At 41.0% G+C, this 27,883-nt stretch overlaps 4 protein-coding genes and 3 long non-coding RNA genes across 9 annotated transcripts; 4 read left to right on the top strand and 3 right to left on the bottom strand.

Moving 5' to 3' along the window:
• The first annotated feature begins 153 nt into the window (after positions 1–153).
• hikeshi (heat shock protein nuclear import factor hikeshi) lies at positions 154–1,193 on the top strand. Of its 2 annotated transcripts, XM_016678747.1 has the most exons (2): positions 154–350; positions 474–1,193. In XM_016678747.1, the coding sequence occupies exons 1-2, from the start codon at positions 329–331 to the stop codon at positions 920–922; spliced, it is 471 nt and encodes a 156-aa protein (XP_016534233.1). In that variant the 5' UTR covers positions 154–328; the 3' UTR covers positions 923–1,193. The 2 variants fall into 2 exon arrangements, with proteins under 2 accessions (XP_016534233.1, XP_007566337.1); XM_007566275.2 differs by having other exon boundaries at positions 156–1,193.
• Positions 1,194–6,124: 4,931 nt separating this feature from the next.
• Positions 6,125–11,786, top strand: lgals3b (lectin, galactoside binding soluble 3b). 2 transcript variants are annotated; one of them, XM_016678746.1, is made up of 8 exons: positions 6,125–6,195; positions 7,208–7,240; positions 8,764–8,845; positions 10,078–10,107; positions 10,174–10,406; positions 10,490–10,578; positions 10,703–10,871; positions 10,976–11,786. In XM_016678746.1, exons 2-8 carry the CDS (start codon positions 7,232–7,234, stop codon positions 11,129–11,131), a joined length of 768 nt encoding a protein of 255 aa, XP_016534232.1. In that variant the 5' UTR covers positions 6,125–6,195; positions 7,208–7,231; the 3' UTR covers positions 11,132–11,786. The 2 variants fall into 2 exon arrangements, with proteins under 2 accessions (XP_016534232.1, XP_007566336.1); XM_007566274.1 differs by having other exon boundaries at positions 10,078–10,406.
• On the bottom strand, positions 9,359–10,251 carry LOC107837914 (uncharacterized). The gene is made up of 2 exons (XR_001663964.1): positions 10,166–10,251; positions 9,359–10,099 (listed from the first exon to the last, which is right to left on the bottom strand). It is a non-coding gene; the product is annotated as an uncharacterized LOC107837914 (long non-coding RNA).
• Positions 11,787–12,833: 1,047 nt separating the features above from the next.
• On the bottom strand, positions 12,834–18,568 carry LOC103147770 (uncharacterized). The gene is made up of 3 exons (XR_477291.2): positions 18,482–18,568; positions 18,318–18,321; positions 12,834–12,870 (listed from the first exon to the last, which is right to left on the bottom strand). It is a non-coding gene; the product is annotated as an uncharacterized LOC103147770 (long non-coding RNA).
• Positions 18,545–22,186, top strand: fbxo34 (F-box protein 34). Its single transcript, XM_007566272.2, has 2 exons — positions 18,545–18,634; positions 19,205–22,186. The coding sequence occupies exon 2, from the start codon at positions 19,212–19,214 to the stop codon at positions 21,078–21,080; it is 1,869 nt and encodes a 622-aa protein (XP_007566334.1). The 5' UTR covers positions 18,545–18,634; positions 19,205–19,211; the 3' UTR covers positions 21,081–22,186.
• A 968-nt stretch (positions 22,187–23,154) lies between these two features.
• Positions 23,155–27,883, bottom strand: jmjd7 (jumonji domain containing 7). The gene is made up of 9 exons (XM_007566270.2): positions 27,719–27,883; positions 26,925–27,078; positions 26,595–26,733; positions 26,388–26,502; positions 25,381–25,437; positions 25,062–25,157; positions 24,571–24,647; positions 24,291–24,450; positions 23,155–23,502 (listed from the first exon to the last, which is right to left on the bottom strand). Exons 1-9 carry the CDS (start codon positions 27,765–27,767, stop codon positions 23,411–23,413), a joined length of 939 nt encoding a protein of 312 aa, XP_007566332.1. The 5' UTR covers positions 27,768–27,883; the 3' UTR covers positions 23,155–23,410.
• Positions 26,679–26,886, top strand: LOC107837925 (uncharacterized). The gene is made up of 2 exons (XR_001663976.1): positions 26,679–26,749; positions 26,826–26,886. It is a non-coding gene; the product is annotated as an uncharacterized LOC107837925 (long non-coding RNA).

The raw sequence follows: 27,883 nt of genomic DNA, 5'->3' as shown, positions 1-27,883 counted from the left end.
TTCTTAAATTAATCTCAGTGTTTTTGATCGAAATTTGCTCCTCCTTCTTCTATCTACAACGGGCCTAATACGTCGTCGCAATATTATGCGAAATATATAAATTATTTTTTTTTTTTAAATAGTTCATCACGCGCTCATTTTTTGCTTCCCAAAAAGTCGTTTTAATAGGGATTTGTATAAATAGACACAAGGGGGCAGCAATTTCCTTCCCGGTGCTTTTTCTCTTCTGTCTGATGAGTGTAGAAGAAGAAGACGTTTCTCACGTTCTGTTTGTATTCAGTAGCAACTGGCTAGGCTAAGCTAACCGGGTTGATAGCTGTCCGCAGAGATGTTCGGGTGTTTGGTGGCCGGTAGGTTGGTCCAGACTGACGCGGTACAGGTCGCCTCTGATAAATTCGTCTTTAATTTGGCGGATTTTGAGAATGTGAACCACGTGGTAGTGTTCATGCTGGGGACCGTGCCTTTCCCCGCAGGAATGGGAGGAGCCGTATACTTCTCCTTCCCGGACCCGGGCAGTGGCGCTCCTGTGTGGCAGTTGCTCGGCTTCATCACCAACGACAAGCCCAGCGCGATCTTCAAGATCTCTGGCCTGAAGGCTGGGGAGGGCGGGGCGCACCCTTTCGGCTTGATGGCCTCCGTGTCGCCGTCCGTGGCCCAGGTCGGCGTGTCCGTTGAAGCTCTGGATCAGCTGGCTCAGCAGATCCCAGTGTCCAGCGCCGCGGTGTCCACTGTGGACACGTTCATGCAGTTCACCCAGAAAATGCTGGACAGCCTCTACAACTTCGCCTCCTCGTTCGCTCTGTCCCAGGCGCAGATGACGCCGAACCCCACGGAGACCTTCATCCCCTCCAGCTGCATCCTCAAATGGTATGAGAACTTCCAGAGGAGGATGGCGCAGAACCCGAACTTCTGGAAAAACTGAACTAACAAACCAGAACCCGGTGCAACACTAAGCCACAGTGCCTATGTGGGAACAGTCTTCTGCCGTCAGACCGGACACGCTTCGTGTCCCACAGTGGAGATGTCAGACTCTCTGTGACTGTCAGTCTGTGGATGGAAGCCAGTGGAAACTCGGAGTGCCTGACTCTGTCTGAACACCTTTCATCCTGTCATCATTAACTTGTTCACATTCACTCCACTGATTGACCAACCCAAGTGATTCCTAAATAAAACCCGATCTGCCCTAAAACTCACTATGTATTCAGTTCATCCTATGAGAGGGAAGTGTGCCCTTACTGACCTCCTCATAGCTAAAGTAATGTTATAGCTGACAGCAATGGGGATTTTTTTAAATTTTTTTTACATTTCAACATTTGAAAATTCCAATTTTTAAATTTGAAATTTGCTGAGATGGTAGTTGTCTAGTAGACTGTCACTGTCTAAGCCACAAAATGATATTGCTGAAGAAAACTGGATGTTCAGGGTGCTGTATCCAAGCAGCTTAACAGAAAGCTAAGTGGAAGGATAAAGTGTGGTAGAAGATGCTCACAAGCAACACGGATAACAGCCCATTTAAACATAAAAAAATAGTTCAAATTCACAAGTCTGTGGTCTGTAGCTTTATTCAGAACATAAAGCCCTGGGCAGCCTATGGTGATGTCTGACAGTCCTTTAAGTTTGATGCTTTAATGCAAAAGTGCATTAAAAGTCCATTAAATGTTCCAACTTTGCATGAAAGTGTCATTATTTACACAATAATGTAAAGTTGGGACTTTTAATGGACTTTGGTCATTATTTACTGAATGACCCTTCATGACAACAGCCATAAACATTGATAAAGACTCATTCATGTTCATTACAGTGTAATGTCAGTCTTTTGCACATGAAGTTTCCATCCATCCATCCATCCATCCATCCATCCATCCATTTTCTTTACACCCTTGTCCCTTAGTGGGGTCAGGAAGGGTCACATGAAGTTTCGATTTTATTATTATTGGTATTGTAGTTACATAATACATACTTCAACACAGTTTCCAGTTTGAAGTGTAATGATGAATAACCCTTTAGTGGGAACACACCCAGACTGGCTGACTTTCAGGATGAGTCATGGAGTTTGGCTCTAAACTAGATGGATTCCTTACTGACAGAGTCTGTTTGTTTTCCCCATTTTGCTCCAAGGGATCACCCTGCAACACAGTGAGAGAGTTTCAAAGCAGTTCAGACTTCACAAACCCTCCAAATCAGTAAAAATAATAAAGTGCATCGATATGTTAGAGTTTGGTCTGTTAAAGAAATACAAAACAGCCTCACGGTGCATCAAGTGACTGAAAAAATAATTAAAATGAGAAATGTAAAAAAAGAAACAACTTAATACATAAATCACATGAGACCAGATATAACAGCGTATGAGATGGCAGATATGATATCATACCCTGTGAAAACATGCTGGTGCAAATTAATTGGCTGAAAACTAATTTGGTCTCATTTCCAAACTTCACAAAACAAACCTGGTATCTCAACATTCAAAGTAACATACTAACTGTGACATCTTTCTATCATTTTTACTGGTTATTTGTTTTATTTTTTATTTGTATATTTTACTGTTATGTTGTTTGATCAGTTATTGGTTTTCACTATTCTTTCATTTATTTACTTAGCTTAGTTGAGTGTTATTGGCTTAGTGAGTTTGTTGATTAAAATATTTTAACTGGAAGTTTCAATTATTTTGGTTAATAAGCGTTTAAATTTTGGAGATATGCTTTGTATTTTTTCTATAAGTTTGAGAACACTAATGTTGAAATGAATCTTTGATTTATTGTTATTTAGTATCTAAGCCTTATCAGGCAGGTATTCATAAACAGTAGCCAAGAGTGAAAACTATGTGGATATTACTTTCTGATAATCACGCAGCAACCTGGCTTACTAATATTGTTCTAAATTATTACTTTGTTAAAAATTGCCTTGGCTTTTTGTAAGTTCACAGCCAAAGTAAACCTACCATTTCCTACCACTGAATCGTAGGCAAATTCTCTCTGACAGAATGTGGCCAACATTCAGGTTTGTTTGCCACATTTCTCACACAAGCCTTTTGAGCTCCACCCTCAAATTATGCCTGGGACTCTGTTTTGGGTTAGTGATGGCTGGAACAGAACATGAACTCTGTTGTGCTGGGGGAGGAAGGGGGCGGCTCTGTGAGGCAGAAGCTTGGAAGCTGCAGCTCCAGGGAGGAGCTGCTCCTCAAAGGCAGAGCTAGGTCCAACCAGCCTTTTTGCTGGTTGGACCTAGCTGAATGGTTGGCATGGAGATTAAAGGATCCCTCAAACATGCATGAAAGAATCACGGCAACACTCCAGGTATGTTTTGATGAGGGAATAACATTATAATATGATATAAAGCTCATAAAAGTGGGTTTTAAATATTACTGGTCCTTTAAACTTTGATATACTATATAGTAGTAATTGTTGCAAACTAATAGCTTTCATTATTGTAGAACACAATATTTCAAATGAATGTATCAATCTGGGCAGATTAAGTCATAGAAGCAAAATCTGATTTTCTCACGTAACGAAACTATAAAACAACAAGGTTCAATAAAAAGGATAAAACATGAGAATCTGCTCTATAAGCACAAACATTTTGAAGATTTAGTTCTTCATTTCCACTTCCTTGTTCTGACATGTAAATCCACTTTAGTTGTTTGATTTTTTTTTTTCTTTTTACTCTGGAGTGAAATTGCAACTTCATTTAAATACAGCATTCAGGACACCAGACTTGGACATCTTTGCTTCGGACTCCACTTCATACTTGCTTTGACTTGACACGAGACAAAAAGGGGAAAACATGAAACGGCAGTTTTTCTAGAACTCCAACCAGAAACATCTGAGCTCTCACTCTAGAACAGTTCAGTTACAGATGCCAAGGGTACGGCTGAAAGTGGCTGCTAGCAAAGAGCTCTGGGATCACTTCTGAGAATTCCTGCAGAGGAAAAGATGTGAGTCATGAGAAGTGTTAAGGGTGGGTCGGAATCTTAGAATGCTCTTTGGTTCACATGGCAACGCATTTCCAGACAGAACAAAGTCCAATTCTTCAAACAAAAGTGCACAAAAGAACAAAAGTTTGCACAGCAGCACTGAGCAACACACCCAAGAAAATAATAATCAGGTTCCAACTTATGTTGTGAGGTTTGTCATTCATTTATCCTAAAATTTGTATTTATTTTTATTTTTTTCCCCCAACAGGTTTTAAAAATCACGAGAACAAGTAATCAGTAGGACACAGAAAAACATGTGCATACATAACCAAGAAGAAAATACTTTGTTTACTACTACTTTTCTGTTTGAAAAGAAGTAGGAAGATGTGAAGACTTATTTAATCCTACTGCTTATCTCAACTTAATGAAATATAAGTTAGTAGCAGGGGCTCTGCCAGGAATCTTGGGTCCCATGACAAAAAATTTAATTGGGCCCCCCCTGCGCAGCTACTGTTACAATTTCTTGAGTCTATCTCCATATTTATTAAACTTGCCGCCATGTTATGACGGTTTGCTATGAGACAGATAATCTGTGAAAAAAATCAATCTCCTCTACCTCCTCTCTGAACTACTATTGTTAGCTAAAGTAATGCGCCGTTCTGACCAAAAACAACCAATCAGAACCAGGAGGACGGTCTTGGTGTTGTTAATCATCCTCATTCACTCACTGCTAAATGTGCTAATGGTGGAGAAACAATTTATTGTTATAGGAAAACTTTATCTGCCGTCGTTGGTAGCTATGCTAACTAAACTGAGCATTCAGTTTGAATCCACATAGCTCTGTGCTATGCTAGCTACAGCACAGCACAGAGCAAGGGGGAGGGAGGATGAGCAGCCACAGGAGATTGTGATTGACAGTTCTAAAACCCACCTCCTGCTTCTGATCAGTTGTTTCTAGATAGCACTGGAAGAAGGCAGAGGAAATAATGTTTTCACAAATTATCTCTCATGCTACACTGTCACAGCTCAATGACAGTTTTAGCAAATATGTTAAAAAAAAATATATTTTTTAAAAATAAGTTACATACTGCAGCTTTAATTTCACTTAGGAGAAGACGGGTCAGGAGGGACGTGGCAACATATATGTGTAATTTAAATGCAAGCCAAGGTAAAACTGTGTGGACTGACTACAGTCCAGACAGGAGGCTGTTTTTTTATTATCATTTTATAAAGATTGTTTGAATTTCTGTCAGGAACAAATATAGTGGTTTGTTGTGTAATTCTAGAAAGAGCAAAGACACAGAGAATTTCCTATGGATTCCCTGGGACGATGCTAACTAGGTTGTAATTGAACACAGTGTTGCTCAGTTTTTACACTGGGGCAGGGGGAGGAAGAGGGTTTATGCTGGTATGGTGGTTAGAGCTGTTGTTGACTGACTCATCTGTGGTTAAGTGTGGTAAGAGGTACAGGCACAAGTTAAATATATGAATATCTTTGTATTTCTTTTCCTTAATTCATTAAATGCTACATTGGCAAACAGTAGTCTGTAGCTAAGCTATATGCTGAATGGTTGTTAATCTCACACAGTCTACTCACCTCTCTTGGAGAAAAACTGTTACAAATTCACACTCTTGTCTTTTTCTTTCTCTTATCTCTCTATTTTTTTTGAAAACTTGACTTCATTATTTTTCTAGACAGCATAGTAACTTACACAGTCATTCTTGTCTTGTACTGACTGCTGCTGAAAACGTCACCGTCAAGTGGGCCAAGCAGGAACGAACCATTTCATGCAGATACAGGGGGGAGTTCAGTGTAAATATAGATGTGTGCTTTTTGGTCTGGGAGGGGTAACATTAAATTTTTACTGCTAAAAAGAATTTTTTAAAAACCCACAATAACAGTAATTGACAGGGCGCCGATTTTATTTTAATTTCTGTTTTTTTTTGTTTTGATTGTTTTTTGTGGAAGGCCCCCTATTGTCAAGGCCCCTTAGAATTGCCCCCGATACCGCGCCCCTGGTTACTAGTACTAAAATTCATCTGAACCCATTTTCCTTTGATGGACAAAAAAACAAAAACAAACAAACAAAAAAACTTGTATTCTAGAGATGAAGGTGAAGCACAAATCAAACATTTTTTAGGTTTGGGTTAGCTGTAGCATAAACAAATGGCTGTTATGGTTTAGTTACAGTAACACGTCTCAGCAGGAAAACAGGGCGTGGCTCTGCACTTAAATTCACTCTCATGTTCTACAGCCTGACAGTGAGCCGTTCTCCAGCAAACAGGTACGTCTCTTTTCCGTTTCTTACACTCATGATTGACTCTTTCTAAAAAGAGCAAGCAGTTCTACTAAAACGTCCCTGCACAGATTTGAACTGACTCAGAGATCGACAACATTAAACTTGTGAATCGTTTCATTGAGATGTCCTGAGGCAATTTTACTCTTTACTGTAGAGAAAAAGCACAGAAACAGGAAACACTTTCATTTTGAGTTTCAAGGAAGCTGATACTATGGATTTGAAAGAAGTCTGTGAATAAAACTCCGTGTGTACAGAAATAAGTCAGGTATACACAGTAACCAGTGTACACAGATAGACATGCAAATATACAGGGAAGTGGACTGTAACCACACCCAGATCCACAGATAGAGGCCAGGAAAGGAATTTACTGAGAAAGCCAACCATTAGCTGCTGAATGAACATCTGACAGAAATGTGAGTTTTAGTGCTATGGTATTACTCGAGACACTTATGTACTTAGTACATAAAACAAACATGACTGAAATTGAGTTCACAGAATGTTTATTGTCATATCGTTTTAGAAGTGAAAACAACAACATTAGTTTGTTGGGAGGGGCTGAAAAGAACCAAAGCAAGACTTCATGCAAACAATAGCTTCCACTTCTGTGGATCTATGTGAGGATATTGGCATTGGCTGATAAATCCAGAAGTTAAAGAGAACAACATTTTAAATGAAATTACAAATGTGAAACTTCAAACTTTAATAATGGATTACTGATCATAGACATATCTTCTACCCACTGTCACCACATGTCCCAGAAATACTTGGGGTGAAGGATTACATCAGAGAGAAGATGTTATGCAATCTGTGGCTTTCCCTGGCGTGACACATGTTAGAGTTTAAAACACATTTTAAACTGATTTGAATTAAACCTGTTCAAATATCCTCACTTTTACATTTTGCATTCATATTCATTTTTAAAAAATATTTCCAGATTAATAGTAAATAGAAAAATGTTTGGTTTTTTTCTCACGTGTTGTTTATTTGCTGCTTCCAGTTGGACTTCAGTTCACAGAAGAGCATGATGGATGTAAGTCTGATTTACTTATTGGTATGATTAACAGAATTTTTGTGTTTATTGTTTTCTTTCCATGTGAATTTGATTAAAACGGAACAGATCCAACATGGAAGTAAAAGTAAAGTCTTTTATTTCAGACATGAAAAGTAAATATGATTTTAAAAGAGCCAGGGGTGGAGGAGTTAACACACCCAAGTGAAGGATTTAACAGCTCCCCTTACCACTCAAAACAGAATCTGGAAATGATCATACAGTTTGATCAAGCATAAGATTAACTCTGGTCCAAACATTAGCTTCATGGTCAACTGATCATCTACAGCTTGATTAGATTTCTCAAAATTGTTTCCCCATTTCTTGAAGTCTAGTCATGTTGTCCCAACCTTCTTCTATTTTATGTTCCTAAATAAAACATTTCAAGCTGACTTCTGAACTAATGCGCCTCATGTGATTTTCCTCAGTAGTATCTTCCAACAGAGCTGTTGCTGGCTCAGTAACAAAGTGGTTCTTATAGCAAACTGTTATTTTTATCTGTCCTTAATAGCATGTTGGCAAAAACGGGCAAAATCCATGTCATGCATATATAAACACCTATTAAAGAGATGTTATTGGTATGTATTGGAACAGATGCAGGAATATCTCAAATCATAACATCTGTCCGTCTGTCTGTCCATCCGTCCACCCATCCGTCCATTTTCTGTCCACCCTTGTCCCTAGTAAGGTCGGGAGGGGTGCTGGTGTCTATCTCCAGCGAACGTTTTGGGCAAGAGGCGGGGTCACCTGGACAGGTTGCCAGTCTGTCGCAAGTCAAATCATAATATTTTAGGCTCATGTACTTTTACATCAGATCTTATTTATAGATGTTCACTCAAGCATACTTGAATGTTTCTCACAACTGCTTGTCAGGCAGTTCCTGGGAACGTAGCCAAGGGACAGGTAATAATGGCTCCACAATAAAAGTGAACTTTTAAATGTAAGAGATGTTTATTCTAAGTTTGAAGTGCAGAAATACGACATTCTTATGAACTGGCCTAACCCCTTAGCCATGTGTCTTAGGATAATTATTTATTTCTTTTCACTTTCATGTACTACACTTACAGATCAATATGTAATTAGCAGGGTCCAATGAGTGTAGGAGACCCAGTTTTAGTGCTTTGTGAAAAAAAAAATACATATCATTATCCTGGGTTGTTTGGATTTTTATCATTTCCTAGTCAGTTAAGATTTCTGTTCTTTCACTGTAACTGTCTGCCTTTGTGTCTTTTGCAAACCACAACATGACAATATAACTACACTGAACATACAACTGTAATGGTTCAGTTCTGTTTATTTATATAGCACCAGTTCACAACAAATACTGTTATTTATGAAATCCTAGGATGCTGGATCACATTACTATTCGATTCGAACTTTATCTGACAGCTCATCTGTTGACAATAAAGCATCTTGGATTCACCAACAATCAACCTGTTGAAATATTGAAATAATGTGTGATGACCTTGAGTTTAGAGGTGTCTTTACTTTCTCTCTCTTTGCAGCTTTCAGATGCTCTTGGTGACTGGCCCTCTGGCGGCAACAACCAATCAGGAGGTCCTTGGCCTGCCAACCCCACCTGGCCAGGTAGAAGCATTCAACTATTCTTTTGTTGTTTAATGTAGGCGTACATATCTTGCACCTTCTCCTCTGTATTCAATGAACTTCACCCACTGCACTGAGTGACTGCTGGCTGTAACACTATGTCAACACTTGAATTGTCTTTTGGCTAATCTAGACATACCAGTTCCTTGAAGAGAAATAGTTTACAGACCTGTCTCTGGTTTCCACTTGTACCAAATTTTTGGTACAATCTTGGCCAATCCCTCCAAATGCTGAATGGTTTTAATTAGCGAGTGTTGATATGTACAGTAAATAATATGAATAATCACTACAAGAAAGTCCTAAAAATGTTGGGAAAGCCAATGTTTTCAGGAGATTTTAAAGATGTGGAGCCCTTAATACTCACTAAAATAGTGTTTGGGTAATTAAAATCCCCTATGTTCACTCTTCTCAAGGCCCACTAAATATCAACACTGTTCATACTGGTTGCCTCTCATCCAGTTAAGAAGTAACTTTCTTTGCCAAAGTGTTGCTGATTCCTTCCAAAATATTGAAGATTTGATCTAGATTGCTGCTGCCTTTATCTGCTTTTACTCTATGATCATGGAATCTGGAGGGATTGGAACATATAAGCTGGCCACACAGGCTTTCTGACTAGCCTCCATTTGAAGGCAGTCTTTGACCTCTTCGCCAGTCATGACATCACCAGATATTCTCTCTCTTGGATGGGAGCTCTGTTGGTAGATGATGGATGCCAGACTGACACCTTTCAGGTTCAAAAGCAATATTTTGAACCCAACGATAAGCGCTTTAACAAAAATACACCATCTATCTCCTGCCCTCTACTTCTGCTAGACAAAGCCATCTGTTAGTCTCTACAAGGTCCCAGAATGCCACTGGAGTCCGCCATTAAATTCCTGCAAGTCTGTGGTAGAAAACTCACAGATGCCACTGGTTTTTCACCCATGAGGAGAGGGAGCTTCAGGGTCTATTATGGATTAGTTTCTCACCTACTTCAGTCTTCATTTCTGACAATATCTTGTTTTTTCACAACAAAAGATTATTTGAAATATATTTTCAATATGGTGTCTGAGGTCCATAGTCAAAACATAAAAATCCAAGAATATGTATTCATATTAAGAACGACACAGATTTTTCTTTTGTAATTTTCTTGAGATGCATTTTGCCGACAAATATAGCTTTATATAAAAAAGGTGAATGGATCATTAAAAATGAATAATGGCATTTTGACTCAGGTCAGCCAGCAACCAACCCCACCTGGCCTGGTGGGCAACCTGCCCCCAACCCCACCTGGCCTGGTGGGCAGCCTGCCCCCAACCCCACCTGGCCTGGTGGGCAACCTGCCCCCAACCCGATGTGGCCTGGTGGGCAACCTGCCCCCAACCCAATGTGGCCTGGTGGTCAACCTGCCTCCAACCCCGCCTGGCCTGGAGGCCAATCCGGAGGCAATAATATGTGGCCAGGAGGGAACCCAAGTCAACCCACTGCACCTGGTGGATTCCCAAGTGGTCCTGGTTCAAATGGACCTGGACCAGCTATACCAGCCGCACCCTACAAGAATCTTGTAAGAAAACCAAAGAAAATGAGAAATGCATCAAGAAATATGGACAGAAAGGGAGATGTGTTAATTACTTTACTTTTTGACAGGCTGTTCCCTATGAAGAGAGACTGCCAATGGGAATATATGATAAACTACTGATCACCATCAGGGGAACCGTAAAACCCAATGCTGAGAAGTCAGTAACAACACTGAGGGTTTAATCAAACATATTTCTCTACTGACTGTCATATTTGTGTGAAATATAGGATGCTAAACCACAAAAGAAATCACTCTGCTTTTGTGTCCTTGTTGTCAATCAGGTTCACGGTGAACTTGTCTGCAGGCAATGATATTGCCTTTCACTTTAATCCTCGCTTCAATGAAAATGGAAGAAAGGCTCTTGTCAGGAACTCACTCATCGGCGAGAAGTGGGGGAAAGAGGAGAGGGATGTGAATCAGTTTCCCTTTGTCCTGGGTCAGCCGTTTGAGGTCAGACATTTTCTACCGTCTTGGGGAATAAAGGTGTCTGTGAATCTGCTGCATTTTCAGAGTCTAGTTCACTAACATGTTGTTAATGTTATTTTTTTTTGCAGATGAAGATATTGTGCACCAACACAGAGTTCAAGGTGGCTGTTAACAATTCCCACGTTCTTGAATACAAACATCGGCTAACCAACCTGAGATCCATCAACAAACTTGGCATCCTCTTTGATCTCACCCTTTCAGATGTTTGTGTTGAGAACATCTGAGAAGTCTTTGACATTACTGGAGATGTACTATTAAAACAAACAAGCAAAACACCTTTGGAGGTCAACTGCAAATCTATTTGAGATATACTGTGGCTCTGTTGGAAATCTAAAAAGAATCTTAAAAGAATAACATTTCCCTTATCCTACAGAGAACAGTCACAAATTCATGAAAACCAATTTTAGAACAGCTAAGAATCTTTTCTGGGTCTAAGATCTACCAGATCTTTTTAAAACACAGCAAAGGTTGTCTTTGGTGGACCTCCAGATTATCAGCTGATCTACAGCTGAAGATGACTGTTATTTCTACAGAACATTTTTAAAAAGTCTAATAATAATCCCAAGAGATTTGACCCATAGACAATCATCGCCAGGTATTCAGTGGTAATCACAGCAGATTATTCTGCTCTGTCTTTTTTCTAGATAATTTATAAAAGTTCAATCTATTGTCGATCAACAAACATTGACAAGGTTTTAGTTTTAAAAGTAAGTTGACTCATACTGAATAAAATAAATGGCTGTGTTGCTCAGTGTCTGACAGAAGTCCCGTTTTGACTCAATGTGACTCTATGTGTAGTTTCACATTTCTGTTATGAATGGTACATATTTTGAAAGGCGCAAATGTGTTTTTCTCAATAAAATGTAATGGTTTACCTGATTCAATGTTTACTTTATACTTTCTAGGTGAGAAATACAAGTTTTAATTTCACACCAAGAGATTGAAAAGAAAATATTTTTTACAAGGGTTGTAGGTCAAGTTGTTTTGAAAAAGTGTCGTATGGCAGTGCAACAGATTCCTTTGTAAAATCGCCAGTATTTTGCAAATAGCACAGAGTGTCTTGAGTCAGAGGCTCCTTCAGAACTGCTGTAATACAAACAGCTACAGTATATCCTTTATGCCAAGAGCCATTCTATAACAACTAGATGGTATAATAATGTTTAATTTCTCTTTGGAATTAGTAAAGTATTTTTGAACTGAATTGAATTATCTAAGGTGAGGTTGTGGAAGTAGTAAGTTCAGGATTGACATGAAAAAAATCACTCGACCCATGAACAATATTCAACTGTAGAAGTATATACCAGTGTTGACTTACTACAAAGAACCTCTAGTTAAGATTTTGGATCCAGATTATTGTACAAACTTTTTAAAAAATAAAAATTAAGATCATGTGGAAGAAGAAGAGAATTAAGACAAAAAAGGAGGCTAAATTAGAATTTAGTTGTTAAGTTATTTTTGATTGCATTTATAATTGCTCCTAAATGAAATGACATAAAGCCATCAGGTTTCAGAGAAGCCTGATGGTTCTCTGAAATGCACCAAAGTCTGCTAGATTTTGATGCATTTTAAGAGGGTTAGGGTCAGACTTTTATCCAATAGTACCTTTTTACACCACAAAATGGTTGTAACTGAGTGTCAAAGATAACAGACCAATATTTCATTTATTTGTTTTTTACCTTACACTTCCCTTTTAAGTTGTGACGTAAACACGTAGAGCTGCGAGTGTACGTATTTTGGTCGTTTACATTAGAGCTGCTATAAAACCACGAAGGGCGAGCTTTTTAGTGGCCAAGCTGTTTTGGAAAGTAAAAGACTAAAACAAGCAGCTAAATTAACTGACCGCAGCTTCGGGTCGGTACAAAAACAGAAACAAACTGGAAAACAGTGGAGTTTAGCTGCTGTTCCAGCTACTAGCCTAGTTTTTTGTTTTTATTTCCTGTAGCAAAGACGGAGATTCTGCCTTCTCCAGGTAAGTGTGCCTTTTCAACTTTAAATCGTTTGAATTTATGTGGAAACATACTACATTTCAACGAGCTCCTGTATTTTTAAATGCTCTGTTTGCCTGCTTCGCTGCTCTGCGCTAGCTAGCATTACAGCTAATCAATTTTCTGCGGTTGCAATGGTTTCAACTAGTCGCAGCTAACTAACTTGACCAGTTCAAGCAGTTGTTTGCTAACTGTGCCTCCGACACTTCGTTGGCTGTGTATGGATCAGCTGTGGAATGGAGCCGTTAACATTCTGAACCCAAAGGAAAGTGGCATAAGCGGGGTGGAGGTGATGAACAGGCCCAGCACGGTCTCGGTTTTCTTCGTACTGCAGACACAGCAGTTGTTTATCAGACTCTGTTCAGTGCTGTCTCCACAATCACCGACTTCTTAGCAGTGTTCGTACACAGGGCTTTGTTTTTAGAAACGGGAAAATAAAAATGGTGTATGGACGACGACACCCCCCCCCCATTAAACTACGGCTACTTCCAGGTTCCTTTCCCTTTACTACTCTATGTAAAGTAGCCAGCTGTTTAGCTTCGGCTAAACAGCTGGCTATGAAGATGCAGTCAGAAATGCAAGTTGTGTGATAAGGAAGTAAAGATTTGGCAATTTCTATCAGTTTCTGTAATAAATATATTAATAGAATAAAGTGCACCACAGTATTTTATAGAATAACTGAGGAAGTTTACTATTTTCATACCTACACACAAAGTTCAAGCAGAAATTTATTTACATTGATTTTCTGTTTTATTTAAAGCAAAAAAGCAATAATTCCTGCTGCTGCCAAAATCGTCAATGATATTGATTATTATATCAATATCATTGATATTGATATAATATCAATACTGCTGTTTAACAGCAGTATTGCTGCTGTTAAACATTTATTTATCGCTATTTTGATTTTCAGATATAGATGTCAGCAAAAAATATTCACTAAATATATAAATTATGTCATGGTGCAGAATATTATGTTCTATGTAACGCAGAGCTCTCTGTTGGGCTCAGAAATGGTTAGTCACATACAGAGTTGATTAGCAGTCTAATTGCAGCATTGTTTAATTAAAGAAACTTGTATGGTGTCATGTGGTCCTGAATGTGATTTGTTACAAATTTAGGAATAAATCCTGCAGATTAAACCAACCAGTGGACTACAACTGGGTGAATGCAGAAAGTAGCTCCTCATCTCACAGCCACAACCAAGCCTGTTCCCTTCTAAATGTCTTCTGATGTTCATCTTTGTTATTACCTGCTCTCACCCAGCAGAAGGTCTCTCACAATCTACACATGTCACTGGTCCATTCTCTAATGAAATTAAGTTACTTGTATCAAACTGTTTAAAACCCAGATTGAGTAAATTTTTTTGTTTGTTTTTTGTTTTTATGGATCGCTTTAAAGTTTCTTTAAAGCATTGAACTATTGATAGCAATCATGTAAATCAATATATTGGAGATGTTGCCTAAACCTGAGAATCTGAAATGTGAAGATGGATATGTGTAGGTGTGGCTGTTTTTTGGTTGATGTAAGGATTATAACCCATTGTTCTCTGTTGTTAGGTTAGATCTAGACAGTGTGTAGTAAGGCTTTCTGATTTCAAATGTGTGCATCCCATATAGATACTACCACTATGTTGCTAAACTTGGTTTTATGAGCTATTTTTTTTAAAGAAAATGAGGACACTTGCATAATTATCCTTAGTGTACATCAAAAAACACAAAGTGTTAAATTTAGTAGCACTTTGGAAAAATAATGGCACAAGAAAGGCTTTTTTTTTTTTTTGTCTGCAACGATTTACTATTGATCAAATTTAGGACTTAATTAACCGTTAACTGGAGTATACAGACTCAAAAAAAAGGGAACACATTCAGAGAATTAATGAAGCCAAAATTGGGCAAAAATATATACATTTTGCATGTAAGATCTATAAATGTATCATCCCCAGAAATCCTCAAGTGGCATAGTTTTACATTTAATTCTCTAAAGGGAAAAAAAACCTTTATTAAGCACCTGTTGCTATTCAGATATTAATCCAATAAATAATCAGACCAGCCCCACCCTTCTGACATTTGAACATGTTGATGTTAGGATTGTTTTTTAGCTCTAAATGATCAAGCCTTCACTAAAGAATTATTGCATTTTAGACTTGGATTTTATATGATTACATTATTACAGTTAAATGTGATCAATTTTCAGTCATCAGTGTCAAGGTAACATGGGCCAGGTCAAAGAAGAACAGACAATTAATTTGAGATTGTAGCCAAAAAAAAAAAGTTGTAACTCTTCTCATGTTATCATCTCCTGATGTGTAAATAATCAGACATGAGCATCCTCCTGTATGCTGCGCTCCAGAACATGCTTTCTGGATGATGTTGTATTGATCCCAGCTGTTTGTCCTGTAATGCACTCTGAACTGTACACCGAGATGATCAGGGCGACTCTCAGATGAGCCACACACTTCACTCACACAAATACATCAAATGAGACATGTCCATCAGATGAACAACTTGTATTTAATTTTTTGTTGGCTCTCTTCAGGAATTAAAGGCATAAAATGCAGGAATATATCTGTTTCTTTTTCACTGATAATTTTTAAACTTTCTGGCTGATATTTGCCTTCTCTAGTGTCTAGGCAAGAAGCCTGGTTGCTGAGGCATGTTTGTGAAGAGCACAGTGTTGCTGCGGTTGCATAGATGTAGAGGTCTTCAATCAGCTGTAGCTTTGTAAATAGATGCCAACTGCCAATGGATCTTAAGAGCAAATAGCTCCAATACAGTCATTTCTGCTGGGGAATCTCTTCTTTTAGGTTTCATTTAAATTTAATTTATTTGACAGGGACAATGCTCATTAATTGACATTTTTGTAAATGTTCCAGAATTAGCCAAATGGCTACTTTTCATCTGTTGTCCCTGGACACTAGCTGTGTTTCCATTGAACATATAACTGGGCAATTTGAAGCCTGCCAATTTTGGAAAAAGAACAGCTCTTTTCAGTAAAAGTTTTGGCACTAGGATGAGAAGTTTATTTTTTTGGGGGGGGCTTATAAAATTTACTTTATTTTGCAAAATGTCAATTAAAACACTTTTTTCACATCACACAAGTCACTTAATCAACAACCTGATGTTACCATTGATGCAAACCACGAAGAAGACAAGGATGATGGCATGTTTCTGCATGATTTATCGTGTGAACAAATTCACATGTGATTTTTAATTGTGTTTCTTGTTTAATGTAAACACAGCAATTGCGAAATTCAGTTTTTTTTTTTACATTAGCAAAATATTAGCAAAGTTGTGTGCATAACTTTTGTAATGGAAACACAGTTAATGAGTAATTTGTCTAGCTAAAAACAAAGGTTATACAAACAAGGTTAAAAATGACTTGGTTATACAAATCTTGTCTATTTACAAAAACAAAGAAAACTACAACACAATTATTATAAATAGTAAACTATTGTGCAGACTGGCCATGTCTGTGGAGGTGTTGCATGTGGGATACGTGAAATGTCTTGAGATGTTGTCACCACTATCAGAAGCCAGTGATAATCAGTGATTCCAGTATCACAGACCAACACTGTTCAGAAAGGGACTTTTAGAACAGCACCATATAACACATTGTTTTCTTACTGAAAGAAATACTTTTTAGGTTTAAAATAAATTCTGCACTGTGTAAAAGTTGATGATCTGTATTAAAACACAAATCATACAATGAATGTTTCAACCAAATTCTTATAATCTTTATACTATTGTCAGTTTGTAAGCTACCCTTGTGGCATCCAGTAACTCTGATCAATTTTGATGATGAAGCCCCAAAATCTATCATCTGGCCTCACTTTGCACTAAAAGTCCTCTGCCTAATGTCGCCTCAACGTTAAACATGTTCCTTCATAGTCAAGTGGTCTGTCCACTGCTAGTCCAACATCTCTGACATGGAAAACTTTGTAACTCTGAAAGGTTTCCTTGCATGTTCAACAGTGCCTCTTGCCTCACCTGTAAACAGTGTGTACTCTGGAAATTTCCACACGGGGGAATGAGGTGGATGGGCTCTGTGAAAAACTGAGCTTCGAATGAAATAAAATCATATTGGCAGTGGTTGCCATTTAAATTTTACCAGGGGTTGTCACAATATTGTCATTGTAGGCATCTTGCATGGCACAAAGCATGATCCAGCAAACATATTTGTTGTATTCCTCAGACCTTTAGGTATGTAGGGGTGACATGTGGGGCCTATTCTGATATAACACCACCCGCCGTCTACACTAGGGGTGCACCGATTGCCGTTTTCTGGTTAATCGCAGATCTTTAAGAAGCCTGACCTGCTGGGTTAGATCGATACGAACTTTTTTTTTCTTCTTTTAACCGCCATTGACAGGTGTTGGGGTCATAATACACCTTCAATCAGCCAACTTTATTTAATTAAAAGATATCAAAGAATACCCGTGAATCAATACAAACTTGTTTTTGCTACATATGAAAAAATGAAAAGTCAGCATACTTGACCTGGTGGGCAGCAATTTCTCACAGCAGAGCTAAATGGTACAGTAGGTGAATTTCAGAACTTTGTGAAGTTGGATAAGATCTGTGAAAATAATCAGTAAGTATTGGCCAATCACTGATCACTCAAAATGAAGGAAATTTGAACGGACCAATCGGGCACTAATTTGGCTGAAGATATTTCTAAAAATCAATGGTTAAATTCTACTTTGGTCACAAGTAAGGAGATTAAGCTTAAGTCTGTTTGAGCAACAATATTCAGTTATAGTTCTTTTTAAATAGACGTAGTCAGTGGTAGATGACTGAATCAAAATATGGATCAATACCACCTGGACATAATGGGCATGTTTGGAGAATGGTAGTCTGCCCTTTAGATGGTGAAATATGCACCTGCCTCTGATTAGATTTTAATAAAGCGTATCGTTCCTCCTTGTCAAAATAACATTTCTCTTGGCAAAAATTGAAATGAAACAATTGCATTTATGAGACTGAATTAAAATGTGAAGAATACAATTGTACAAGTAAATAATTTTAAGATGACTCATTTCTAGTTTAACCTGTAATATTTGAAATTTATGAAATGTAATTTTTTTCTCAAGGATGAGCTCATACATATTCATTATGAATATTTGTTTTTAATATGACCTCTGGCCTGCAGTGTCCAAACAATTAAAAAATTCAGCCCTTCCTGGAAGTTTCAATGGCCTCTTATTAAAGGCACATTAAATGGTTTGAATGCTGTAGTGGCTCTGACTGTGGAACTTTCTAAAACCTGAGCGGTAACCAGACTGAGCTGCATGTCGCTCTAATGTGGCGGTTGGAGAAACACCTATGGACACCAAACTCCAGTCCTGGAGTGGCTCTCGAGAACTGGGGTTTGACACCATAGACAAGAGAAATATTCCAGTTGTCTTCTACTCAAGCACTTCTAGAACCTTCCTGTTAATGATATGACATTATTATTATTATTATTAAAGAGATTACATTGCGAGTCAGTTTATTGTTGCTGGATTACATCTCTTTAGGACGATTCATCTATCATCTTGTAACATTTAATTCATATTTACAGGTTTTGTTTTTGTACTTCTATGTTCTATACAGAGGTAGTCTCATGTTCAGTCTGCTTTCCTGAAGTTAGTGGAGTTGGACAAGAAGCAACACACAAGATATGAAGCTTTAGAACCAGAGAAGCTTTCACATCAACCTGGATCTCACCTCTAACACCACTGGGAAATCAATATGTGCTGTCAAGGTAATCACAATTTCTATATTCTATAGGCATATCGAAATTGTGTGGTATAATTATTTTGTGTTCATTTATAATGACTTTAAAGTAGCTGCCACTTGGCATGGTAAGAGGCATCTCCTAATGAGTGGAAAACTGAGCTGGTTGTGTAGTTCCCTCTAATGCCGTCGTTTCCATTATGAGATCTCTAATCACTTCAGCTCTCGTATCCTAGTAACACATTTTAAACTGACTTTAAAAGTTGTCAAAAAGTTTGACATTGGTCAAACTTTTTGACAAAAATTTGACCAATGGATTAGAGTCCCAATGACTTCTTGCTGGCTGGCTTGTTGCCGTGTTTAGCACCATAGCCGTCTGCTTGATTTAAACAAACCAAAACATCCACACTACTGAACATATTATCCCTGCTTGGTTCATCCCCACACTCTTCCCAACATTTAATGTGAGAACCATAGAGAAGCAGATTGGTACACAACATTCTTTAAAAGTTATTCAAAAGCTGTAGCACATTTGAATTTTTTCCTTTAAAAAGATTGATCATATTTTTAACTAAATAACTTTCTCCTCCTCCCTTAGGCCAGCCATGCATCTAAGGTCCTACCCAAAGCTCCTATGCTCAGAGGTGCATTTGGATGCAGTCCGTGTTCAGACGTCATCTCAGAGGAGCGCTTATTTTGGTAGTCATCAGGAGACGCTGATGATGAAGATGTCCAGTAACCAGAGCAACATCAGCACCAGCCGTATTCCATTAAGCTTCATCTCCACCAACACACTCTGCTACAGCACCGGCGGCTCATCACATCTGAAGGCGTTGCGCGGCACCACCGGGCAACAGCTCTCCTGTCAGACCGACGGCAGATGCAGCGCTCCCCTCGGACCGTGCCGGAGTGCCACGGAGGAGGCTGATACGGTGCCGAACGTGTGGACAGTCATCAAACCTGGACACGTGCGCGAAAAGATTGCAATATTTGCTTCGGAGGCAACACGGACGGATGGGGCAGACAGTGGCGATTGCAGCTCAGCTCACTGCTTAAGCCACAGCGATCCAGTTGCAAAGGCATGTGCCAACGGCAGCACTCCGCTGGGGCCGCTCCGCGCCGTGAAGGCCAAGGGAAGTTGGGAAGAAAATCGCTCTGCCAAGAGGCGCCGCAGGTGCTTAAGCAACCAGAACCATCAGCTGGACCAGAGGAGCCACATCCTGACTGAACCAGAGCCGAGGTGCTCAGAGGGTCCCGGAGGCCAGCATGGTGAGGCACCGGAGCCAGCCAGCGGACCATCGCCAACGGAGGAGGAGCAGAAGATCTCTGTGGTGGAGATGGTAGCGTTCCTTGAGCAGAGAGTGAGCGAGCTGCAGCCAAACCTAAAACCTCTGTTAAGCCTCCAGAGGAGCTCTACCACCATCACCCTTTCCAGAAACCCCCGGCCTGAGATCAAGGAGGGAGACGAGCCAGACATCGTCAGGGTGTCAGAGATGGTGGCCAAGCTGGAGTCCAAGTGTCCGAGGAGCAGCGAAACGAGTCTGTCTAGGAGCAACAGCCTGAAGAGGACGGTGGGGCGTGTCCTGCTGACTGCTGGACAGAAGAGCTTCAGCTCCTGCTGGACACAACCCCAGCCACAACCCTCATCAGGACCACCTGAAACTCTGACAGCAGTCCGGGTGGAGCTGCCTGTACAGGTGAAACCTGCTGTCCGGGTGGAGTCCCCTGCCTGGGTGTTGCCCCCCACCCCAGCTGCACCGTCTCAGGAGGTTTCCGGGGAGATGGCGGGCCTTTGGAGTGCAGAGCAGGAGCCGCTGCCCGGCCTTCTGTTCCGGTCTTCTGATGAGACGGGGCCAACGCTCTGCACCCCCCATTACAGAACGACCTTTTACCTGGAGCCCGCCCTCCCTCCGGTCAGCGTCCCCCAGAGGTCGGAGAAGAACAAGGTCCACAAGACCATGGGTTGTCCTTCTTGCTCTGCCGCGGTGCCTCTCGGCCGTAGCGCCTCGGTGTCGCAGGACTTCCTGCGGGTGCGCCAGAGGCTGCAGCAGCTGCTGGCCCCCCAGTCGTACCTGCTGCTGCTGCCGCACCACCTGCTGGTCAACCTACTGCTGCTGCTGCCCACCCAGAGCCTCGCCGCGCTCAAGTGCACCTGCAGCTATTTCAAGTTCGTCATCGAGAACTACAGCGTGCGGCCCGCCGACTCACTCTGGGTGTCTGACCCCCGTTACCGTGATGACCCCTGCAAACAGTGCAAAAAGCGCTATCGCCCTGGAGACGTGTCTCTGTGCCGCTGGCACCACAAGCCGTACTGCCAGGCTCTGCCGTACGGGCCGGGCTACTGGATGTGTTGCCACGGTGCCCAGAGGGATGCGCCCGGCTGCAACGTGGGTCTCCATGACAACCGCTGGGTGCCTGCGTTTCACAGCATCAATGTGCCAATTTATAGGAGGAACTATCACTATGAAAGCTGAATTATTTTATGTGTGTGTGTGTAGAGCCGTATGAATAGCAGAGGGGCTGCCTCAGTCCCAGTTATTATCAGCTGATGCCTTGTCATGTGTAACCCTTTTACTAAAAATGGTTTCCAGCATCAAATTTGTTTTGTCATGACTGAAGCATGTTCAGCCCCCGAGGCTGGGCTCGTCCTGCTGCAGCAGTCTGCTGAATGTGTTCAGGCTGGATCACTAACATCCAACAGTCCTTATTGTTTTCCTGGCTGTTACCGTCTGTTTGTTCCAGCAAAGCCCTGGATAAATTAGGGATTGTGTTCAGCTTGAAGTAAACCGGCAGACTTTAATTTGGGAGTAAAACTCGGTGCAGCAGGTTGAAGTGTTGGCATTGTATTTCCACAGAGGAAAAAAAATGTCTTAATAAGAAACATCAGGATTTAAAGCAGCTAATGGTCGGATTTGTTTTGGAAAAAATGTTGTCGCTGCATGCAGTGTGGCGCCCCCTACTGTTCAATCTGACACCTTTCAGCATTTTCAGTTTTCAGACTGAGATTTTGTGTGTGTGCTTTTTTTTTTTTTTTTTTTTGATTGATCTCCTTTTTGGAAGAGGAGCATTCCTCTGGAACTCTTCCAAGTTCCAGAGTTAGAACAGAACATCACTCTGCTGCCAAAGTGGATCTTTGGTCATCTGACCAGTCAGGCTGCTAACACCAGTACTGTCTGGTGTTGTGGAGCCAGTCAGATGGCACATCTTGTGGGAGAACGATCTGCTATCATCATAGAGACATTCAGGAGAGACTCGGATAGCTGGGAAGGTAGTAAGTTGTTATACACACACACAAACACATCTGGTCTGTTTTGCATAGGATTTGTGTGTGTTCGATTTGTGCGAGTGCTTCCACTAGCTGACAGATAATCATTGTATTCCTTTGTAGGATGCGGAGAAATGTGGCCTTGAGTCTCTGAGACGATGCAATATGGAAAACTTGACAATAAAGATTATTTTAAAAATTTATAAGATATGAACATGAACTTTGTTTTTGTTTGCTGGGTTATGCCTGCTGGCTCTGAAATTTTTGCTGTAAAGATGTTATGCTTTAATAAAATGCTTTCTGCTCTTTTCTTCATGTTAGCTACTCTTATGTCATTTGACTTCCAGCTGGGGGTTTTCTGCTCTCAGACTGACTGGAACCATGTTTGGATTCAAAGTCAGTTTAAAATGTGCTGTAGCCTGGGGAAGACTGGCAGCTCTCTCCACAGTTGGATTAAGCATCAATAATGTTTGTCAATGAAGAAAGACAACGGCATTATTGGCACATGCCTGTATTCTCCAGAGAAGAGAGATTCTGAATCATACGAAAGAAGGGAGGGGTTTCATTTTATGCACAGATTTGTCTTCTCCAGCTGTTTTCCAGCTGTTTTTGGTGGATGAACAAAGGTCAAGGGAAATCTTTTTTTCCAAAAATTTGAACCCAATCAAAGATTTGTCAAATTCTGACATGACTGTTTCCCTAATCGGAGAAGATTTATTACAATAGATCAAGATCCATCTCAACCCTCCTGCTGTCTTAGCGTAGTGCTCAGGAGGATGCAGCAAATGCCACGGTCAGGCAGTAGGGAAGTGGGAGTTGTACTGTCACAACCACCACTTTCTGAAAACCACACAAAAAAACCCTTCGTTTTGCTTCGCAGAGTAAAAAACAGGTGGGGTCCAAATGACCCCGTCTCTTACGACTGTGGGAGGGTTAAAGTGATAGATGCCCAATTTTCAAGGTAAAATGGTGAAATGAAATTTCTTTTGAGTCAGTCGTGTTTGATATAAGCAGCATTTTTATAACTTATAAAATGGCACCATGAGCTTGCAGAAGGTTTTCTCCCCCCAACACTGAAGAATTAAGGCATATTAAAAGTTGCAAACTATAAGAGTTTGATGGTGGCATCCAACATTGTTGCAAATGGGAAAAAAATTGATGCAGCAAAATCTTAGTGATTTCCCTGCAGTTCCACACAGATCAGGAATATAGCCTGAAAAGAACTAAACGGGGAGCAGCAGTGACAAAGATAGAAGTTTAGTCAAAAACACACAGAGAACATGACACTTTAAAACGGCAGCAGCACACACAGCTTTATGGACACACCAGAAAACAGAATGAGTTGACAGTCATTTCATGTCCTAAGGTTCATTGAATAAATTACATTTTTAATCTTTAGTTTGACATAAACAGCACCAGGAGGTGCTGTTGCACTACGTTTCGCAATCCATAAGCTCCATTTTCCAAAGTTCCCAAACAAACTGCTTTCTGTGGACTGAGTCTCCTCTGTTGCTGTGATATCACTGAGCAGCCACCGTGTCACGAGGAACCATTCGCTATTTCAGACAGTGATTCCAGAAGCTGGAAGTAGTTGTACTTGATGTCGTATTCCATGTCATACCAAAAATTCACTGCAATGGAGACCAAAAGGAAAACAGTGAGATTCCTACTGGGATAACGTGCTAGTTTCATTACTTAACAGCCAACATGTCTGTTGTCAGAGAAAATCTTGTTTCAGCTGCTGTTAGAGGGAATATGGGTGATGTAGGTGGGCTGAAAATTCCATGTATAAATCTGTTCTTTTCCCTAATTCCTTTTACCAGTTCCATACACTTTGTAATTCTCACTAAGTATAAGAAATTTAGTTGCAGGGAATAACAATTTAGTTGGAATTCCAGAGCAGGGAGCGGACAAATGGAGTTAGAAACTGGCTGGATGAGCCATCCAGGTGTGAATCCATACCGTTTTACAAGACCTTCCTCTTACAGCAGATGTACCATAACTAACATGACGCCACCTGTCTGTCAATCCAGTGGATTTGTCAGGAACTGACCAATCGGTGTTTTTTGTCCCGAAGTAAATATTGGAAGCGCTGAACCTCTGACAAAGTTGTAATGATAAAGCCCGGCTGGCGGCTGTGGTCGGAGATTTGGTGAAAAGTAATCAGAAAAAATGGTTGAATGCTGTCAGTGAGGAGTAACAGCTGGTTAATCATATTCAAGGTTCCTACACAGGAATTATACTAAACTATAATTATTATAGATTAATAATTAAACTATATTGTCAAATAGTTCAATTTGACAATTACTTCACTAATCGATTAATCCAGATTAAACTGACAAATTATTTCAGCCCTGCTCTAATGTGTGACACAATATGCTTTCTGCTGGTGGAGACGTGATGCATTCAGGGTCTGTACCTGCGATGCAGCCGTGGGACTGCCGGACGTGGTGGAACCACAGAGATGGCAGGTACAGCATCTCTCCAGCCTTCACCGTGCAGCAAAGAGGCCGGGCTAACCGGTACTGAGGGAAGCGCTCCATGTCCGGGTCCAGAGGGTCCAGAGGGATCCAGGGAACCTGAAGCAGAGAAGGGGTGGAGTGGGCAGATAGAGGGGGCAGGTGGACGGGGTGGAGGGGGTGAGTGGGGTCAGCGAGGCACTGATGGAACACCTTCAGGAAATGAGGACCTAAACGCACCTTGTGTGAGTCCACGTTATCGATGACCTTAAACTCACCGCCGTCCTGCTCTTGGTAAACAGCTGACTGATACAGACCTGACAGAGATGGTTACCGTGGTTACTGCAAGAGATCAGGACTGTGGTTACATCAGGTGGACAGTTACCACAGCAAGATTACATGACTGTTTCCTGTGATCAGTCCTGAGCAGGGGTCAGCTGCAACAAGACCAAAAGATGATGTGAAGGTTTGTCTTTCTGACTCTGGTGGTTAACCTTTAACTAGACCAGATGTTTCCAGCAGCTGATTGCTGCTGGAGAGGATATACAGTGGATCCTGTGGTAGCTACAGTAGATGTGTTGTATTCACTGAGGGTAATATCTTTAGGGTTAATAGAAGGTCATTGGATAAATAGTAGTGATCACCTGTTACTGAAAACTGTGATCTCGGAGAACGGTTGTTGTAGTTACAACCATCAAGGACATTGAGAAACAGATGGTTACTGTGGTTACCATAAGGGATGAAGGGTCGGTCAGTGGGTGGAAGCAAGATGAAGTGTTTTTCTCCAGAAATCACACAGTACAGATTCTCGTAGGGATCTTTGTGCACTGGAAAGCAAAACACAGAACAGCTGAGAACAAAAAACAGAATTTGGACAACTGCTTCGATGGAGCAACAAGTTTTGTGCCTTTGTCCCGGTAAATCCTACTAAACACTCCAGAAAGTCATAAAATGTGGCTGTTCTACATTGTCCTTGATGAATGAAGTATATTTTTCACATGAATATCAAACACATTTGGGGCAGTCATGAAAATCAAACTGAAATCTTACTGGATGTGACAGCATTTGCTTCTCCGAGCCAAAAATTGACTGCATCTGGTGATTTCCCTAAGAGAGGGAAACAAAGACAACAACGTGACTCTTAAGCCAACAACAATAACGACACAGACGCCTGAAGTAAAACACAGCTGCTGCTGAAAAGAACCCAGAAGAAATGACCTGATTTGGATGTAATTTGCTCCTCATCCACACCAGCAATGGCTCCTAACTTAACTGACCACCAGCCCTGGAAGCCAAAACCAGGGCGCTGTCGGATCGTCCGACAATCTGAGTAAATGGAGGTCAGCAGATGCATAGGATGTCTGGTAGTTTTGACTCATTAGACAGAATTACCAGGACTGGATGGACAGTGAGTGTACGTCCTTACACAGGATCTGGACCCGATGTGACGGACAGACAGCCCTGTTTTACTGAGGGATTCTTGCCATAGATCCCAAACGTTTCCATATCACGGCCCCAAAAGAGCACTGACCTCAGCACGGGGGTCCCTTTATACAAACCCACAGACAACGCTACAACATATGTAAAGAAATGTTAACTTTTAGAATGTTTTTATTCATTGTTAGTATAAATGCTGCTGATTTTAGATAGCTACCAGTTCTGTGGTGGAAAATGTTACCAGACAACATGTGACTTTATTACCAGATAACATTTTCTTCTCATCTTCCATCCAACTTTCAGAGGCTCCCACAGCGCCTCCTGGAGGCCACCACTTTGAAAAACAGTGCAATAGATCACATGGTTTTCAAGACGTTATAATTTTGACAAAACCTTTAGCCTGGTTTAAACTGAATTGCGTCTTTTTAGATTTAGAGAAATCGTATGATGGGGTGTTGAGACAGGAACTGTGATATTGCACAAAAAGGCCTGAAGTGATGTCGAAGTATCCATACAGTGGTGCAGGTCGTGTAGGAGAGGTGTGAAACAGCAGTGAAGTGTGCTGGAGGAGGTGGAACTGCTCTGAGTCCCTTCTGGTTTGGTTTGGTGATGGAACTGACCGAGTGCTGTGCTCATCCAGGGTACGTGAGGCTCCAGGTCGTCCACTAGCTCAGGCAGCTCCTGCAGCAGGTTGGAGCACTGCTTCTGGATGTAGAACACTCCGGTTTTCTGCACCTGGAAACATTTAGTCCAGCAGAGAGTCAGAACAGAAGCCAGTCAGGTGAGCAGCAGTCCAGTACCCTGGAGCGGGCCCTACACTGCCTCACCGTTCCTTCTATTATGTCCAGCACAGAAGAAAAGCTCATCTGTCGTTCCTCAGGCATGACGAAGCGATCCCCTGCCACGGCGTCAGCATAGCCATTAGGAGTCACTGCCACGCTGATCATCTTTGACCCGATCTTCTCCCTGCGGACAGTAAGATGTGAGTTCAGTGATCCAGTAAAAATTTGAGACTTCACACAGCAGAAGCAGATTTAACTTCTTCCTTTTAATCACAGGAATCTTCAGTGTTTTCTGAGCTAAAGGAGGATGTTCATCTCAACATGTGGAGAATTCAAATAAAAATTCTTTTTTCACTGCGGACAGGTCCTTGTCACCTGAGGTATTCTGGTGTCCACCTGGACAGAGCTGGCCAATGGCTGAAGGCGTTGCGGATGATGCAGGGCTTGTTCGGGCCGATCCAGTCTCGGTAGAACTGCAGCGGCTCAGGCGGTCCCTCCAAATGTGGCACAGATTTGTTCAGGTAAAGATCTGGTGGGTGATCAGCAGTTAGTCACTGACAGACCAGACAGCAGCCAGCAACCATTGCAACACCTGCATAACTCATGATGACAATGAAATTGACACATGGAGAAGAGGAGGAATGCGTCAACCAATTAGCCTAAGATGAAAAATACACAATCCACCAGTTTCTCCCAGATTAATAGGTGAAATACCAATAGGAATACTCTGGAGAGACATGGAAGTCCCTGGAAGCAAGAATGAATCCAGACAGCTGGATCAGTGATGCTGTATGTAGAAGCTGAAGTCGCTCTGAGCTCTCAGAGAAAGACTACGGAACCTTCTAGATGTACTGAAGGAGGATCTGATAGCAGTTCAGAGAAGATGCTTAAATCGATTATTGTTGGTTTACCGATTAAATTAAGGTTCGACAAATCAAATTGTATTTTTTAGAACATTTATTCAGTATTTGAATAATTCAGTCCAGCTTTGTCAGTCTTTAAGTTGCTCTCCAAGTGCTGCTTTTTATTGACGTGCCTTCCGCAATAATAAAAGCTTTCAGAAATCCAACATCGAGTTTTAAAGCATATGTATGAATGGTTTCAGTGAAAGTTGGAGCTGTCAGTCTGCTGATCTGTGTTAGTAAACTCAGAGTGGAGATCCTTCTCACCGTGAGCCTCCAGTGAAAACTCAACCAGCCGTTCCTGAACAGACTCCATGAGCAGCTCCGTCTCCCTCTCCAACCCTCACAGGTCAGACAGGAGGAGATGTTCCGTCCAGGCTGCATGCCACCATGATGTTTCTTTTCTTTCTCTCGCTCCCTCTCTGGTTTGAC

This window comes from Poecilia formosa, unplaced genomic scaffold (genome assembly GCF_000485575.1).
Source record: "Poecilia formosa unplaced genomic scaffold, Poecilia_formosa-5.1.2 Scaffold189, whole genome shotgun sequence".
Lineage (NCBI taxonomy): Eukaryota > Metazoa > Chordata > Actinopteri > Cyprinodontiformes > Poeciliidae > Poecilia > Poecilia formosa.
The sequence above is the reverse complement of the archived record's forward strand: the minus strand, read 5'-3'. Positions and strand labels throughout refer to the sequence as shown.

Coding starts and splice junctions, on each gene's coding strand:
- hikeshi (XM_007566275.2), top strand. CDS start 329: ATGTTCGGGTGTTTGGTGGCCGGTAGGTTGGTCCAGACTGACGCGGTA.
- lgals3b (XM_007566274.1), top strand. Junction 10,407..10,489: donor CCGCACCCTACAAGAATCTT/GTAAGAAAACCA, acceptor ACTTTTTGACAG/GCTGTTCCCTATGAAGAGAG. Junction 10,872..10,975: donor TCCTGGGTCAGCCGTTTGAG/GTCAGACATTTT, acceptor TTTTTTTTGCAG/ATGAAGATATTGTGCACCAA.
- fbxo34 (XM_007566272.2), top strand. CDS start 19,212: ATGCATCTAAGGTCCTACCCAAAGCTCCTATGCTCAGAGGTGCATTTG.
- jmjd7 (XM_007566270.2), bottom strand. CDS start 27,767: ATGGAGTCTGTTCAGGAACGGCTGGTTGAGTTTTCACTGGAGGCTCAC. Junction 25,158..25,380: donor AGCAAATGCTGTCACATCCA/GTAAGATTTCAG, acceptor TTTGCTTTCCAG/TGCACAAAGATCCCTACGAG. Junction 24,648..25,061: donor CCGACCCTTCATCCCTTATG/GTAACCACAGTA, acceptor CATCTCTGTCAG/GTCTGTATCAGTCAGCTGTT.